Here is a 16,150-nt window from a genome sequence, read left to right as displayed (position 1 = left end):
CACTGTAAGACATTTTCAGAATGTTTGTACCATAGTAAGTGAAATAGCAATTATAAAATAGAACGCATTTAAAAAAATCTCATTTTTAGAAAACTAGACATGTCTGTATGCAAAGAAGATTTAAAAATGTTAACTATGTTTGAATATGTGCTTATAGATTTTTTTCTTCATTGTCCTTGTATATATATTTTCCAAAATCTCTACATATGGCATTACTATTGTTATCAGAAAAAGTATTTTAAACTAGAAACACAAAATTCCCCTCTGTTTTGGCTGCCTGTTGTCTCCTGGATGAAACACAAGTCCCTTTGCCTGATGCACAGGACCTGGCTCACTTTGGTTCCTTGTAGGCTTCCCAGCCTGTTCTTCCTGAATAGAATCCCTTATTCATGGCTACCTAGTCACACGCATGTCTACCAACAAGAACTGTTGCATAATTTTGCCTGCAGCAGCCAGGCTCCTCCTTCCTCTTTACCACATTCACAGACTAGACTGATTCCACATTCTTCTAAATGGTCTGTCTCTTCAACTCCTGGTCTTTCCATTTCTCAGGTACACCAAGTTCCTTCCTGGCTCAGCACCAACCATTTTTCTGCCTGGGTCTGTTTTCACTTGACCCCCTCCCCCCACCGCCCCCAGTTTTCATCTTTCAGACTTTAACTTAAATGTCACCTCATTTTGCATCTTCTGATCCCTTTACCGCCAGTTGGTCATCTCCTCTTGAACCTGTGTCTTAGCATCCGATTTACTCCACCTGAGTATTTATTACAATATAGAACTATTTTTATTTGTTTGGTTTTTCTGTGTTCACCCATAGAAACAGTTTTGGTGTTGGCTCTGGGTAAATTTTAGGAAGACCAGGGCAGTGAGCTGTCCAGCCCAGGGCCTCACACGTAGTAGATGCACAGTTTTAGTCACAGATTGGATGGATACTGGAAGGACCAGCTGTTGTGTAACACCTTCCTCTGTGTTCCTGTGAGACTCTGTGCCCATCTCCACAACCTTTCTCTACCTGCATTTTTCTCTGTTCATTATGGCTGTTCCTAAAATGGACTACAGGAACTCCCTGATGGAGACTGGGCACCGTGCCAAGGTCTAGTGCGTTGTAGGCACTCAATAAGCGAGCCCTCTGCATGAACAGATGAGGGGAGCTCCTAGGGGGCTGCAAGTGGGTGGAGAAAACCACTCTTGGATGGAGAAGTTGCTACAACTCATGCAGGCGATGAAACACTAGGGGTCAAGAGCAGCTCACATTAGTCCATTATATTGGTAAGTTGGCAGATGTGGAGGTTGTGGTTATGAACAGTTTTAATTACATTTTAAAATGAATTTCGGTGACTAGTTAGTTAGCAAATAATTCCTGAAGTTCAAATAAAAAAAGACAATAACAAATCAACCATTAAGATCATAGAATTAAAAGAAGGAAAAGCAGGAATAGCAGTGTTTAGGGGTTTGTCATAAAGTGAACTGTCCTAAATTCCTTAATCAAAGGATTTGTAGGTTCCCTGTGAAGCCTGCAAATTGACTATTTCCTTTACAGTGTGCTCCCAGATACCTCAAATGTTTTACAGGCAAGTAACACTGGGAAATTACCTCAACTAAAGCAGCTTAAATATGAAACGGTCCAATTTGCTATGACGAATCTAGAAAAATGGTTAGTGACCCGTGGCACAAAATATCCAATCTAAGGTTTAAGCACTGCAGTTACTATTCAGTGAAATAATGGAGCCTTTCAACTCGGTAGCCTTAGCTTATCTTTGTAGAAGTGGCCAAACTGGATGGGGTCTGAGATGACATGTTGCAGCTAGTTCAGGGGTTGCCAAAGGTTTTCTGCAAAGGGCCAGATAATGAATATTTCAGCTCTGCAGGCCGCACCATCTGTGTTGAAATTACTCAAGTTGGCCGACGCAGCGTGGATGTAAATGAATGGGCATGGCTGTGCTCCCATAACATTTTATTTATGGACAATAGAACTGAAGTTCATAGAATAATCAGAAATGTGAATAAGAATTTATATGTAAAGAAGCACATACCAATTATTTGTAAATAGTTAAAAATTAGAAATAGCCTAAACATTAGAAGAATAGTTAACGCCGGTATATGTCACAAAATGGCATCCTTTTTAAATTTATCCTCCTCCTTTTGGTTATTTTCCCCAAGATGCAAGACTGTCTTGGTGGAGGGCCAGATTTGGCGACAGTTGGCTGACCTCTCGGCCAGTTTGTGAGGGTTTACTTATATAGGCAGCTGTGGGACAGTGAAGGGAAACACTCATGTGCAGGGCCTTGATCCCCAAAGTATTCAGCTGCAGCACTTGAGTGCCCAGGCCTGACAGACAGAAACTATTCATTTCTGAGAACAACCAGACTAGAAAATAATGCAGGGCACTAGGTGGTTAACATTTAATTTGAGATGGAACAACAAGGGAAAAAGACTTCACTCTCACAAGTGAAGAGTGTTTGAAGTCTGATCACAAGTGTTTTACTTCACACTTTATGGGAGCGCATTATATTAGTGCTTTCTTACTGCAGGATAAACAGAGAATAAGTAACGCGCTGCTGTCATTCCAAGCTCGCACCTGGGGCTTGAAGCAGCAGCCATTCAGGGACTCACAGTCAGATAACACAGCCCCTAACAGCCAGAGAGCCCAGTAAGGTCCTTTCTTTTCAAGAGAAAAAGGCTTCTTCCACTGTTCTCACTGGTTCTGCTACTGAATGAGTTCCCAGGGAGATGAGAGGAAATAGGGGTCATTTACAAAGTCCATCTCTTCTGCCCCTCTCATTTTCTATTGTAAAATGTGCTTCCATTCTGAATATTTCATTCCTTCTGCTTTGAATAATATCAGTACCTTACATCCGAGAGGCAATGTAAGATGCTGGGGATGCAGATGCTGCCAGCCTCCCTAGGGACTTACCCCTGAGTGCTCAGCTATGATCTTAAGCAGCAAGTTACTTAAATTCTGTGTGCCTCAGTTTCTTTGACTAAAAAGGGGGATCATCAAAGAATCCGTTTTCAAGAAGACCCCAACTTCTAGTGTTGATGTTTATATGAGCTGGCATATATACAGTACCTGGAATAAGGACTAGATGACATTTTTATTGTTTTTGGGTATTTATCAAGTATCTTGGAATGTGCTTGCTCACCAGTTCTTTTTTTGTAAACATATTACTTTATTTGAAAACCTGTAGCTTTCTTTTTTAAATTGAAGTAACATTGTTTTACATCCTTGCTAGTGTTTTGAGAGTTAGGATTCCCCCCACCCCCTTTGAGGGACCTCTGGAGTCCCACCACTAAAGCTAACACTTCAGTGGTATTTTTCTCCTTCCGGTTTATTTTGCTTATTAAGTTCCATCCATGTTGCTGCAATGACATGACTATCTCTTTTTGATAGCGGAGTAGTATTCCATTTATATATATATCACCACTTTCTATCCACTCATCTTTATTTGGGCACAGGTTGTTTCCATATCTTGGGCATTGTAAATAGTGCTGCAGTAAACATAGGGGTGCAGGTTTCTTTTAAGTTAGTGTTTTTGTGTTCTTTGAGTAGATACCTAGGAGTGGATTTACTGGGTCCAGATCCATTTTTAATCTCCACATTACTTTCTAGTAGTCTACATTCTAGATTGGTCTACATTCCCACCAACAGTGTTAAGAAGGTTCCTTATTCTTCACACCCTCACCAGCACTTCTTGTTTCTGTTTTTTGTTTGTTTTTAATATATGGGCCATTGCACTGGTGTGAAGTGGTATCTCATTGTGCTTTTGATTTATATTTCCCTGATGAGAAATGATGAACATTTTTCATGTGCCTGTTGACCATCTGTATGTCTTCTTTGGAGAAGTGCCTATTTGGCTCCTCCGGCCTTTTTTAAATTGGGTGATTTGTTTTCTTTTTGTTGATTTTTATGAGTTTTTTTGTAGATCTTTGATATCAGTCCCTTATCAGATGTAGGGGATGCAAATATTTTATCCCATTAGTAGAGTGTCTCTTCAATTTAGTTATGATCTCTTTCACTGTGCAGAAGCTTTTTAGTTTGATGTAGTCCCAGTTGTTTATATGCTTCCCTTGTTTTCCTTGCTGCTGAGGTTGATTCCACAAAGATATCTCTGAAGCTTATGTCATGGAGTATTTGGCCTATGCTTTCTTCTATGTATTTCATGGTTTCAGGTCTTACATCCAAATCTTTCATCCATTTTTGAGTTCGATTTTTGTGTATGGTGTGAGATAGTGGTTTAGTTTCAGTCTTTTGTATGTGGCAGTCCAGTTTTCCCAACACTATTTATTGAAGAGGCTTTCCTTGTTCTAGTGTGTATTCTTCACTCTTTTGTTGTGGATTAGTGGTACATGTATATGTGGGTTTATTTCTGGGCTCTCAATTCTGTTCCATTGCACACACCCAATTCTAATGTGATCCCCAGGCTGGTTAGGAATTATGCCCTTTTTATAGGGAATAACAAACTGAGGTTTGGTGGCTCATGGACATTCAGCCATGAAGTTTCTTTCTTTTTTTTTTTTTTAATAGAGGCATGTTTTTATTTATTTATTCATTTATTTGTTTGTTTGTTTTTGTTTATACATGCACTGGGTACAGTCAGAAGCACGGGAGGGTGAGAGAATTCACCAGAGCCAGAGCGGGGAGCAGAGCAGGCAGAGGGACCTAAGTACACTGCTGAGGGGAGCAGCGGGCGGCAGGAGAGGTCTGCGCGCCATGTGGGACCCTCCTCGGGTGGCCGGGGAGCAGCCGGGGATCGAACCGGCGCCGGAGAGGCCCAGCCATGAAGTTTCTTTTGACTGTGAACCAAACTGTCTTCTAGGGGCTTCTAAATTCAAATGTGATCTTGGGTTTCCTGCCTTTTGCCTGTTAGGGAAGTTTCTTCCTTCCTTCTCCCTTTCCTTCCTCCCTCCCTCCCTCCCTTCCTTCCCTCCTTCCTCTTTCTTTCTAAATGTATTTTTTACATTGCTGTTCATTCTTGTATAACGTTTGATTTCTCCCCTTAGGTGTAATCCCCATAAAATTCTTACCACCAAATCATCTGTGAACTGTCATCAGAGTCTCTTGTGCTCTTCTGTTAGGGAAATTTCTTAAAGAAAAGGTTGTATAAAAGGTGTAATCCACACACAAAAGGGATCTCAATTGTTAGCTTATTAAGTTTATTTTTCTCATATGCTTCATTACCAATACCTTTTTATTACACTTCATTATTTCTATCCTTAATAGTTTTTACTATCTTAAACATCTTTTTTAATGGATAACCTACCATGGATTTCTTGAAATGTAAATAAATTATGTCCATTTCCATTCACAGAACTTTGAGTTTGTGTATTTTTTTGACATTTCAGTGTTAACTTCTGTATTTATCAATGCTGTGCTGTGCTAGTGCAGGGACAGATTGGTTATCCTATGGTAAGGATATCTGACAAACCAAAAATGCCAATTGTTAGAAGGGTTTATGTTTTTCTTTTTTTTGTATGCATAAATGTGGTAATTGATGCATATGCCTATGACAGGTCACTAGAGACACAGTTTCTAGATGGTAAGTACTCCTAGGACAAAGCCAAAGGAGAGAAGTCAGAGTTTGGGAAACTTACTGCAAGATAGAAATGTACACTATGGAGATGACTAAATTGAAGAGAAATTTCAATAATCAGAGTTAACGAATATAAATGATCCATGTCATAAAACTGTACACCTGTAGTTAAAATTATGACTCAAGGTTAGTCAGTGGAAGCTGATTTTTTAAAGATTTTTACAAATTAACAACTTTTATGAGTTTTCACACTCAGTTATTAAGTCTGCAATTGTCTTTTTTTTTGCTTTCATTTTTTTCTTTTGTCTAATTCTAAAATTCATACCTGTGTATTGTAGGAAATTTGGAAAGTGGAGGAAAGCCATGAAATTTTACCCCTAGTACTATCTCACCATCTTGTGGGAGAACCATGGTTAATATTTTGACTTTTTTTTTTAAAGATTTATTCATCCATGTGCACAAGAGCTGGGATACAGGCCAGAGGTGCGGGGCAGGGGGCAGGGGTGAGAGGATTCACCAGAGACAGAGAGGGGAACAGAACAGGCAGATCGGTTGAGGGGAGCAGCGGGCGGGTGAGTCAGGAGAGGTCTGCTGCGCCACACGGGTTGCCCCCTGGCCGGCCGGGGATTGACCTTGTGCCACAGTGGCTGTGGACTGCCTCATAGGTTGCATCTTAACCCCTTGTGCCACCAGGGAGGCCCAATATTTTGACATTATTAACATAATAACAGTAACATTTCATATATCCTAGTAATTAACTTTTGCTCTAAAAAGTTAACGTTACTTTTTCTTTCAATTTTTCCATGATTATCAAGAAATATATGTTCACTGAAATAAAACTTGAAACCATAGAAAAGTTGAAATAATTAAAAACAAAAGCACCTATCACTAACCATTTTGGCATATTTCTTTTACAAGTTTTTTTTTTCCAATTTGTATTTTTTTTTTATTAAAATATTTGCGTTCTCCCCACAGACTACAAGGTACAATCCCCACAATTTTCCCACCGCAGCAGCCATGAACTATCACCATAGTCCCTTGTGCTCTTCTCTTCCCTGTTCTGATCCTTCTTCCTTCCTTCCCCCCTGCTGGATGCAAGTTTATCTTTTTCCTGACCCTTAGTTTGGTTTCCCTATCTTCCACCTATAAGTGACACCATCTGATATCTTTCTTTTTCCTTCTGACTTATTTCATTGCACATAATCCCTTCCAGTTCCATCCATGTTGCTGCAAATGGCATGAGTTTATCTTTCTTGATCACTGAGTGGTATTCCATTGTGTACATATACCACATCTTCTTGCTCTATTCATCTGTTTGAGGGCATTTAGGTTGTTTCCATATCTTGGCTATTGTAAACAGTGCTGCAATAGACATAGGAGTGCAGATTTTCTTTCAAATTAGTGTTTTGTGTCCTTTGGGTAGATTCCTAGGAGTGGAATCACTGGATCATATAATAGGTTCATTTTTAGTAATTTGAGGGTCCTCCACACAGCTTTCCATAGTGGTTGGACTAGTCTGAATTCCACCAGCAATGTTAGGAGAGCTTCTTTTTCTCTGCATCCTTGCCAGCATTTATTGTTGCCGTTTTCACCAGTATCACATTGTGGCTTTAATTTGCATCTCCTTGATTATAAGTGATGTTGAACATTTTTTCATATACCTGTTGGCCATTTGCATTTCTTCTCTGGAGAAGTGTCTTTTTAGTTATTCTGCCCATTTTTTGACTGGGTTGTTTGTTGAGTTGTGCAAAATCTTTATCAGCCCCTTATCAGTTGTATGCAGTGCAAATATTTTCTCCCATTCAGTAGGATGTCTTTGTTTTGGTTATTGTTTCTCATGCTGTACAGAAGCTTTTTAGTTTGATGTAGTCCCAGCTGTTTATCTTCTTCATTTTCTTGGTTTCTAGAGATGAGTCCTCAAAGATGTTTCTGAGATGATGTTGTGCTGTGTTGTGCCTATGTTTTCTTTTACGTATTTTATGGTCTTAGGTCTTCAATTCCAGTCTTTTATCCATTTTGAGTTAATTTCTATGTGTGGTTTTTACATGTGGTAGCAGTCTTTGTTTTTATGTATATATTTTAAAAATTGTGATCACAATTATGATATATACTTGAAAAAGCTTAAGACTTTCCTTTGTCAAAGTTTGGGAAAGATAAGTTCTAAAAATTATTACACATCTTTTTGTCATATGAATATATCAGTATTGATTATTTTAATATTTAGGCTCTTTCTAGTTTTTAACTATTTACAAATAATTGTTAATGTGCTTCTCTACATATAAATTCTTGTTCATATTTCTGCTTATTTTCCTAGGACACATTTCTTGAAAGGAGGTCACTACGACAAAGGATACAAGCATTAAAAGATTAGTAATGTTAATTTAATGACTCTAAATGTACACTATAATCCTAGAAATAACTATTAAGGGCAGTCTTCTTAAGGGCAGAGATAGTTTAAAGACTTCTGATTCATGCTTTCACATGGTCTTCCAGATTCGTATCCATTACCTCTCTCAGCAGCTATTTATCAATGCAGAATCTTACTCCATTCTCACTGATATAGACAATCACCATTAAACTAAACCACACTGACTTGAAGGAAAAAAATGGTACCTTATTGTTTTGTTAACACACCTTTGATAATTAATGAAGTTAATTTTTTCCCCAAATGTTCACCAACTGGTCGTCTATCTTTTTCGGTGTACTTCGCATTCTCTTTGCTGTAACAGGTATTTCTAATTGCATAAACAATGAATTAGTGGTGGACGAGATTAACCTAAAGCTCATATGTAAGTGCTTCAGCCCATGCTTTTGGAGATGAGTGGAACCATTTCAGACTGATTACTAAGCAGTCCAGTGAAGACTGGCCCTGTGCAGGCGGAGCCAAAGTTGGCAGATCTTTCTTCAGTCTTACCTTGCATGCACAACATTGAGTCATACCTTAAACTGCTCTGTATCTGTTCAAGATGAGCTACACAGTATTTGATTGAATATATTTATTTTAAAACCCTTTTTTATTGAGGTAACATTGGTTATAACACCATCTAAGTCTCAGAAGCTCAACTTCACACCTCCACACATGTATATACCACAACGCGCCAAGCACCAAAAGTCAAGTTTCCATCCACCACCATCCAGCCAACCCTCTCTACCTGTCCCTCCCTCTCCCCACCCCCTTCCCCTTCACAGCTCTTTCGTGCATGCTGTGCGTAGAGCCCAGACACAAAGGCAGTGGAACCTCACACCTCTCCATTTTTTCCTTCATGATTTGATCACATTGGTCAGAGAAGGGGGCTAGCAGGCAAATTTTCCTTCCCGTTGCTCTGAAGTCTCTGATTACTCACACAGAACTGGATATGAAGCTGACATCAGCTTCTTTCAGAGTCACTTGGAAAAATCTCGGCCAGCATGTCGGCATTCTAAGCCGACACCCTGCACTTAGCAATTATTGTTAAGTGGCCATACAGTCAGTGCTGCAGTGTAGTGTAGAACCCCAGGGGAGTCCACATCCTCCCTTCCCCCTGACCAGAGCTTACCAACCTGCTTGCCTTCCTTCCCTCCTCTGATATTTGCTTAGTACTTCCTGTGCTAGGAGCAGCGGCTGACTCAAATATATACACAACACGTCCCCAGTCTCAATGAACTTGGCGTCTTGTGGAGATAGACTAAGCATGAAATGAGAAAGTAAAAGTAACCACAGAAATAACAAAGCACCTCAGAGACCCTTCCATGCAGTTCCGCTATCGGCCCTTATTCTAAGGGGTCATTTGAGATGTTGAAGGGGGAAGAATAGCAGAGTGAATCCCAGCAAGAATGTCTGCATTTCACCATCTCTGTTATAAAGGGTAACAGGCAGTCTTCCTAGAGACAACATACCCCCTAATCTTACAAGTGTACAAAAGAGTCCATGACTGTTGATAACTTTTTTTATTTTATAATAATGTAGAAATAATTTCACCATCTAGAAAAACTCGTAGGTGCTGTTCTTTAGAAGATTCTTTGCAGCAACTGAACAGCATCCTCTTTGACCATGCGGTTTCCACCTTGTCCCTCTTTTAGGGTCTTCACCTTGGGGACCCTAGAAGCATGACCACAGAGAGTAGCAGCTCATATTCTGGAATCTTACTGGCCCTTAGCCATCTGTCATCTGTTGGCCACCTCTGCCCCCATAGTTACTGAGCATCTGGACTGGTGGACAGTCTTCCTCACAGAGCTCCCCACAGACTCCTGAAAGTGACAGATGCTTAAAGACAGTCACGCAAAGATGTGGTGTTATAGGTGTGGTTTTTGAAGGGAAACACTATGGATGTTTTGAAGGGAAACACTAAGGATGACACTATGAGACTTACACTACCACTACACTTGTTTGGGGAGAGGACCAGGCAGAAGGTTTTATGGGAAGAAGCATTTAAGCTGAAACCTGACAGTTGCTTGGGGTTGATGTGCAGTATGGGGCACAAGCCAGCGTCTCCGAGGCAGATAGTGTGGGTTTGAGGAGGCAGCGGGAAGCTGGTATGGCCCTGCAGCTGAGTGAGGGGAGACATGCTGTTGCTGGCCTTTTGGGGTATTGAATGGTGAAAATACTGATTTTCTGATTGAGGGTAAAGGGGCACTGGGAAAGGACAACAGATTAGGGGGAAAAAGTTCAGTTGAGAAGCAAAGGGAAAAAGAAGTGAATTAGGTGTTTATCTAAGTTTCCTGAGCACAGGAACCTGGTTTGTCTAGTTGTACCCGAGTGCAGAGAACACTGATCAGCAAGTAATATGTGCCCCCAAAATGTGTGTTGAATGACTGCATTGGGACGGAGTTGACTTGTAACAATCATGATGTGACAGTAATGAAACTAGCCACCGTTGCTAAGCACCTACTGTATGCCACACCTGTATAGGTACTTGGCTAGGCCAACCCAAATCCAACCACATGAGAAGCAGGCATTGTTATCCTTGCTTCATGGACAAGGAAATAAGAATATACAGGTGAAGGATAACCAGGTCGCACAACCAGAGATGAACTTAAGCACAGGCAGTCTCTGTGCAAAGCCAATGCTCCCTCTGCCACGTCATGCTGCTGCTCAAGCACCAACGTGTTAGTAACTCAGGCTCTTTCAGATGACTTGGTCACTGTGGGGTCTCATGCTGTCATCGCGCTTAGTCATCAAATCCAAGCTGTCCCACAGGAAGGGAGTGAATGTGCAAAGTGGGTGACCATAGAAGCCCACCTACAAGGGGCATTTACCGAAAGTGCCTTGTGTAATGAGGCTGTGCCTGGTTAGCTCAGTGGTGCTAATGAGGCTACTGCTATAGGTTCAGTGTCCATGTTCAATTAGCTCCATGGCTTAGGGACACACCCTAGTCCAAGTCATCCTTCTCAGAGATGCATTCACTAGTTTCAGAAAAGATGGCTGACAAGTGTGGGTGGTTGGCAAAACCTGTTTTCTAGACTAAGAAAGCAATTCAAAATATGTTTCACAATAATGATCATTAACTGTTTCCTACATGCAACTTTGTGACCCAAACCTAGGTTACTGGAGCTCTTTTATATTGCTAAGACCTTTTCTCCAAAAATATCTCAAATTTTTTTTCCTAGAATCTTTACATCTTGGTGATAGTGTTATTTATTTTTTTAAAAGGGCAGGTTAGTATGTAGCTAGCATTTATGAAAATTATAAGAACTTGAAACACTAAGACATATCCAGAATTCTATGCAACTTTGATGCTATTGAAAACATAACTGAAGACGGAGATAATCTTACCAAGTTCAGGCAAATGTGCTTTAAAATATGGTTGGAATCTAATTCGTGTCCAAGGCAAGTGGTATCTAATTTTACTTTCTGTGGAGATTTTCTCTGCTGCTAGTCTCTTCCCTTTACAGACTGTCCTTGTGGCTGCTGGAGTGATCTTTCCAGAACACAAATCAGAGTTTTATATGACCTACCTACTCCCTTTGCATAGTACTCTCAGGTGACCATATGATTGAGTGTTAAAAGCAGCTCTGTCAGGGCCTCCCCTGGTGGCGCAGTGGTTGAGCGCTGGGTTGTGAGGCTGCTCGCAGCCTCCGCAGCGCCAGTTCGATCCCCAGGCATAAATCAGGGCCGTGCCTGGCAAACCAGGGCCTGTGGTCATCCTACATACTGGCAGCCCTTCCCTGCTCCGATCAGCCTCTGAGAGGTAGCTGCCCTACCAATGCTTCCTCTGCCAGTGCCCCATATCTCACCCTTTCCAGCTTCTTGCCGGATGAGCTGTTGCTTCCAGAACAGCTCCAACAGCATCACTACTACTCACAAAAGCAGAGTTGGGGGTGCCCAAGCACCTTTAATACAGTGTTCTCTGGGTTATCAGCATTTGCTTTATGTACACTGACAGGGGCAGGGGGATTGAAGCCACCCTTAAGGTTACTCCCCATAGAGACAGGGTATTTTGTAAGCTCAAGTCCTCAGTGAATGTTATTACATAATGAATAAATAAATCCCATGACTAGAGAACCTGGTACCTTTTCAATAAATCCACTGAGATCTGTGTTGTAGATAAATGTTTGTGATGACAATATTTTATTACAGAACCACTGACTGTCCTAGTATCACAGAAACTTGTATTGATTCCCATCGAGGTGAGCAGATGGAAACCTCACATTCTATGAGCAATTTGTTTTCTCAGTGAAGACAGTAACAGGCATATTCACTTCCATTGTTCGCTGGGAACGTTCTGCTCTAGGCCAAAATGTGAGCCTGCTCAGCAGTGACTAATCTCCGAGCTCAGAGTTGGGTTTGGCCCACACAGGCCTTCCAGACTTTAAATTTGAACTGGTGCTCAGACATGACACATGTTTTGTAGTGGTGTTGGCTACAGAAGAGACACTGTGAAATTCTCATGTGGCTCTCCCCTATCTAACCTGTTTCTTACAATGGTGAACACCCAAGGGGAGTGAAAGGAAGTTCCCCAGGCTGAGACAGAAAAAGGCCACCTCCCACTGGCTGAGCAATGGAGTCCACGCCCAGGAGTGTGAATTCCCAGTCTCAGTATGTTTTCCCTTTCCTGGAGTATTAATCTTGCAGCGATGAGCAATGATTGGTGAACTCTTCTATCTACCAGCTTAATCTGAATTTCCAGTTACTCTGTAGAGTGAGGAAATAAATGTAACTCAGTAGTCACCCCACCAGGATGACTCTCGACTGCTGTTGATCTCTAGCATGTATAATTTGAGTATATCAAAGAATCAGAAAGTAAGATCTGTGACTACAGGAGAGATAAAAGGTCAAATGATGAGTATAAGAAGGTATCAGAGGGCGAGTCACTGGAGGATGACAGATGTTTCCTGCAGCCCCTGAGAACTAGGAGGACTCACAGCACAGGGACTTTTGGTTTAGAAATAGGTCCACATTTTCTGAGTGGGGTGTTTAATATCAAGTAAATCACCAAGGAGCTGTTGATCAAGATCCCCTGGAGGTCTTTGAAAACAGAGCAGTTTGGGGATAAGCATTCAGGAATGAGTGTGGCTGAAATCTGACCACTGTCTTGAACTGGCTGGAATCTTTGTTTTTCCCAGAGCTGTAGTCTCAGGCTAAGCCACCAATTGCAGAGACAGATGAGTAGAACCCAGAACTAGAGGGGCTCAGGAAGTTATCTAATCTGCCCCCATCAAGACAACTTCTATTTTTAGGTATCAGTGAGGATGAAAAGCAGTGATATCAGGAGTTCTTTATCATTTGCTCAGTCTGTGACAGTCAAAAACTTGTCACTAGACAAACTTTTTGTTGTAAGGACGGGGAAAGGAGATGGTTTCGTCTCCTTGTGGTACAGTAAGCTGAAGTTAGAACACACTTCTCTTGCTTTCTAAGCTACTGTTAAGTTCAAGAAAATCTAAAAGACGGAATTAAATTCTAGTTTGAGAGGACTGATGTGTGATCTGGCAGAATTCTATACTGCCAAATTTTGGGATCTGAGGTACTAAAGTAAATATTGAGGAGTTAGGGATGGAAACAGCATGGATTTTTTAACACAACATTCCTGCTCCTAACACACTCTCCCTCGAGGTGTCTATCAATACTATTCCATGAATGTAAGCCACTCCACGTACTTATCTGTTGCTGGGAGTGGGAGTCTGGGTAGCATCAGTTTCAGTGAGGCTTTAGAAAGGCTGGCTCCAGTATGGACTGTGTCTGAGGGAGAAGGGAGGCAGAAGGAGGTCAAAAATCAGAACAAATGGAGGGAGGATGGAAAAGTGAATACAGGGAGGAGAGAATTGCTCCCAACTCAAAACATCACTCAAAGAGACCGTAACAGCAGGGTCTTTCGCCAGTTCATGCAAGAATAGGTGAGTCGGGCCTCCCCTGGTGGTGCAGCTGTTGAGCGCTGGGCTGCGAAGCTGCCTGCAGCCTCTGCAGCACCGGTTCAATCCCTGGCCACTGGGCGAGGGTCCCACATGGCGTGCAGACCTCTCCTGCTGTGCCCCGCTGCTCCCTCAGCAGTGTGTTTTGTCAGTCTGCCTGTTCTGCTCCCCGCTCTAGCGCTGGTGAATTCTCTCACCTTCCTGCGCTTCTGACTATACCCAGTGCTTGTATAAATAAATAAATAAATCTTTAAAAAAAAAAAAAAGAGTAGGTGAGTCAGTAGGAAGTGTGCTCTGGGCTGGCTAGGCTAGAGAGAGGGCAAGGCAGCTAGAGAAGTGGCAGGTGGGAGGAGGCAGGCTACCGAGGCAGGGAAGTAGAAAAGAAAATCTGGTTAATAGGTAAGTAATCAATGAGTTGACCACAGATTTCTAGCCAAAGTCTCTATCTGCACCCTCCACGCGGCCCTCCACGAGCACTCATGTTTCAGCATCTGTTCTGCTCCCAATCTGCTGTCTCTTCAGGCTGCTTCCTGCAGCAAGCCTCTCCTTTCCTGGAACCCTCATTCCATGAAGGCTGCCAAATGGCCTGGAAAGATGGTAAATTCTTGTGGAGGTTATGGTAGTTATCAGAAAGGTGCTACAGGGCACAACACAGGATTTAAAATTAGAATTGAATCAACAATGTCAAGAAAGGAACCAACAACTAACCTTTAGGTTTGACACATGGCAGCATACACGCCACCACCTCCTTACCATTGCCTGGAAGGCCTTCAGTGAGCTGACCTGGACTAAGTTCCACTCCTTTCAAAATGGAAAATTTTCCTGGTTTTACTTTTTGAAGAAATGAGACTTTGACCCCTCACCCCCAATACCGTTCAATTAGTTTTGAGAAATCAGAACACTTCCTTTTCATATGCACAAAATATGACTGTTGAGGCAATTAAAAGCATTACCCTCTTATTCTTTAACAAAGTAACTCATATAAAGAACTGAAAAACAAACCAACCAACCAACCAACCCTACAAGCAACAGTCTTGACCCACTGGTCACTTATTGCATGCTTGTTTTCAACTGCTTCTATTTTTAGTTCTTTTGATCGTTAACTCTAATCACTAAAAATATGCTTAAGCTGTTCTTTTTCTTTTTTTTTTTTAAATAATAAATTTTATTTTTATATTCCCCATACAATTGCAACCCCCCCATTCTGACCCCAATCCCTCCCCTCCCACCCCCCACCCTGTTCTTTTTCTTAATTTATCAATTTCAGATATTATTCACTGACTTTCTTTTATGACAGATTTACATTTCTATCACTAATTAGCCTCCTCTCCTCCTCCCCTATAACTTAATAGTTATATCCTTTGATTATCTTTGTTAAATGCATATAGATGTAGACTTTGTTTTGTTCCATCAACAAGAAGTAATCTCCTGTTGCCCATTGTGTAAAGTGAGATATCAGCATCTCCACCTTCCTTTTAGCACTTGTACCTCCCTCCCAACTCCCACCTCCTGTCAGCTCTACTTACACATTCTGGAGGTTGACAGTACTTCTTTTGTAACAGCTCCAACAGTCAACTCATGATTTTTACCTCCAAAAGTTGCTTTTTACCTCCAAGAGGGCCCTGCTGCCAATCAATGCACCCCATCCCACTAGATGCTGAACCAGACATTCTCTCCTTCCCTTACATCCCACGTAAGTCCTGTCATTGCTACTTCTAAATTATATTCTCCCCATCTCCACTGCTAACAGGCTAGTGGCAAGTCATCACTTTCCCAGAGGCCAGTCACTCTCTTGTCTCACTAAAATCCATCCTCTTCAAAATGGCCAGAGTGATTTTTCTGAACTGCTAACATTCTGAAATATAAATGAGATCACATCATTCCTCCTATTAGAAAAACAGCCTCTCATTGCAACCTCCTTACCATTGCCTGGAAGCCTTCAGTGAGCTGACCTGGACTAAGTTCCACTCTTACACTCTTTCCCTCCTTCACTTGGCTTTTGCTGGACTGGCCTTTATCTTTTGACTGTCAGAAGCTAATTCCTGTTTTAGGCCCTTTGCTCTTCTGCTTGGTAACACCCCCAGATCGTTCTCTTTTTCTGATCTTTCAAATCCTAATTGAAGTATCACTCCCTCACATATGAGCAAAAGCAACCTCCTATCCTTAGCTGTGCTCTATCATGCTACCTTGTTTTATCTTCTTGGCACTCCAGATATTATCTTTTTTGTATATTTATTGTTTATTCTCCTTTCTAGAATGTGAACTTTGAGAGATGTCTTGTTTACTGCCTGTAT

General features: G+C 41.5%; 1 protein-coding gene across 3 annotated transcripts in view; it reads right to left on the bottom strand.

Annotated features, from left to right (window-relative positions):
- MYO1D (myosin ID) overlaps window positions 1-16,150 on the bottom strand; it is a 342,372-nt gene that overhangs the window by 54,073 nt on the left and 272,149 nt on the right. The window contains exon 22 of one of the 3 annotated variants that reach the window (XM_037494457.2): window positions 11,860-13,686. The exons of 1 other annotated variant lie outside the window; for it this stretch is intronic. In XM_037494457.2, the coding sequence (XP_037350354.2) occupies window positions 13,656-13,686 (31 nt within the window). In that variant the 3' untranslated portion in view covers window positions 11,860-13,655. Of the gene's footprint in view, window positions 1-11,859; window positions 13,687-13,871; window positions 14,443-16,150 lie in introns of those variants that run through there. One more of the 3 variants, XM_037494456.2, reaches the window with a different exon arrangement.

Source organism: Talpa occidentalis, unplaced genomic scaffold (assembly GCF_014898055.3).
Source record: "Talpa occidentalis isolate TD23 unplaced genomic scaffold, MPIMG_talOcc4v2.1 talOcc4.7, whole genome shotgun sequence".
NCBI lineage: Eukaryota > Metazoa > Chordata > Mammalia > Eulipotyphla > Talpidae > Talpa > Talpa occidentalis.
This window is presented reverse-complemented; position numbering and strand designations above follow the sequence as displayed.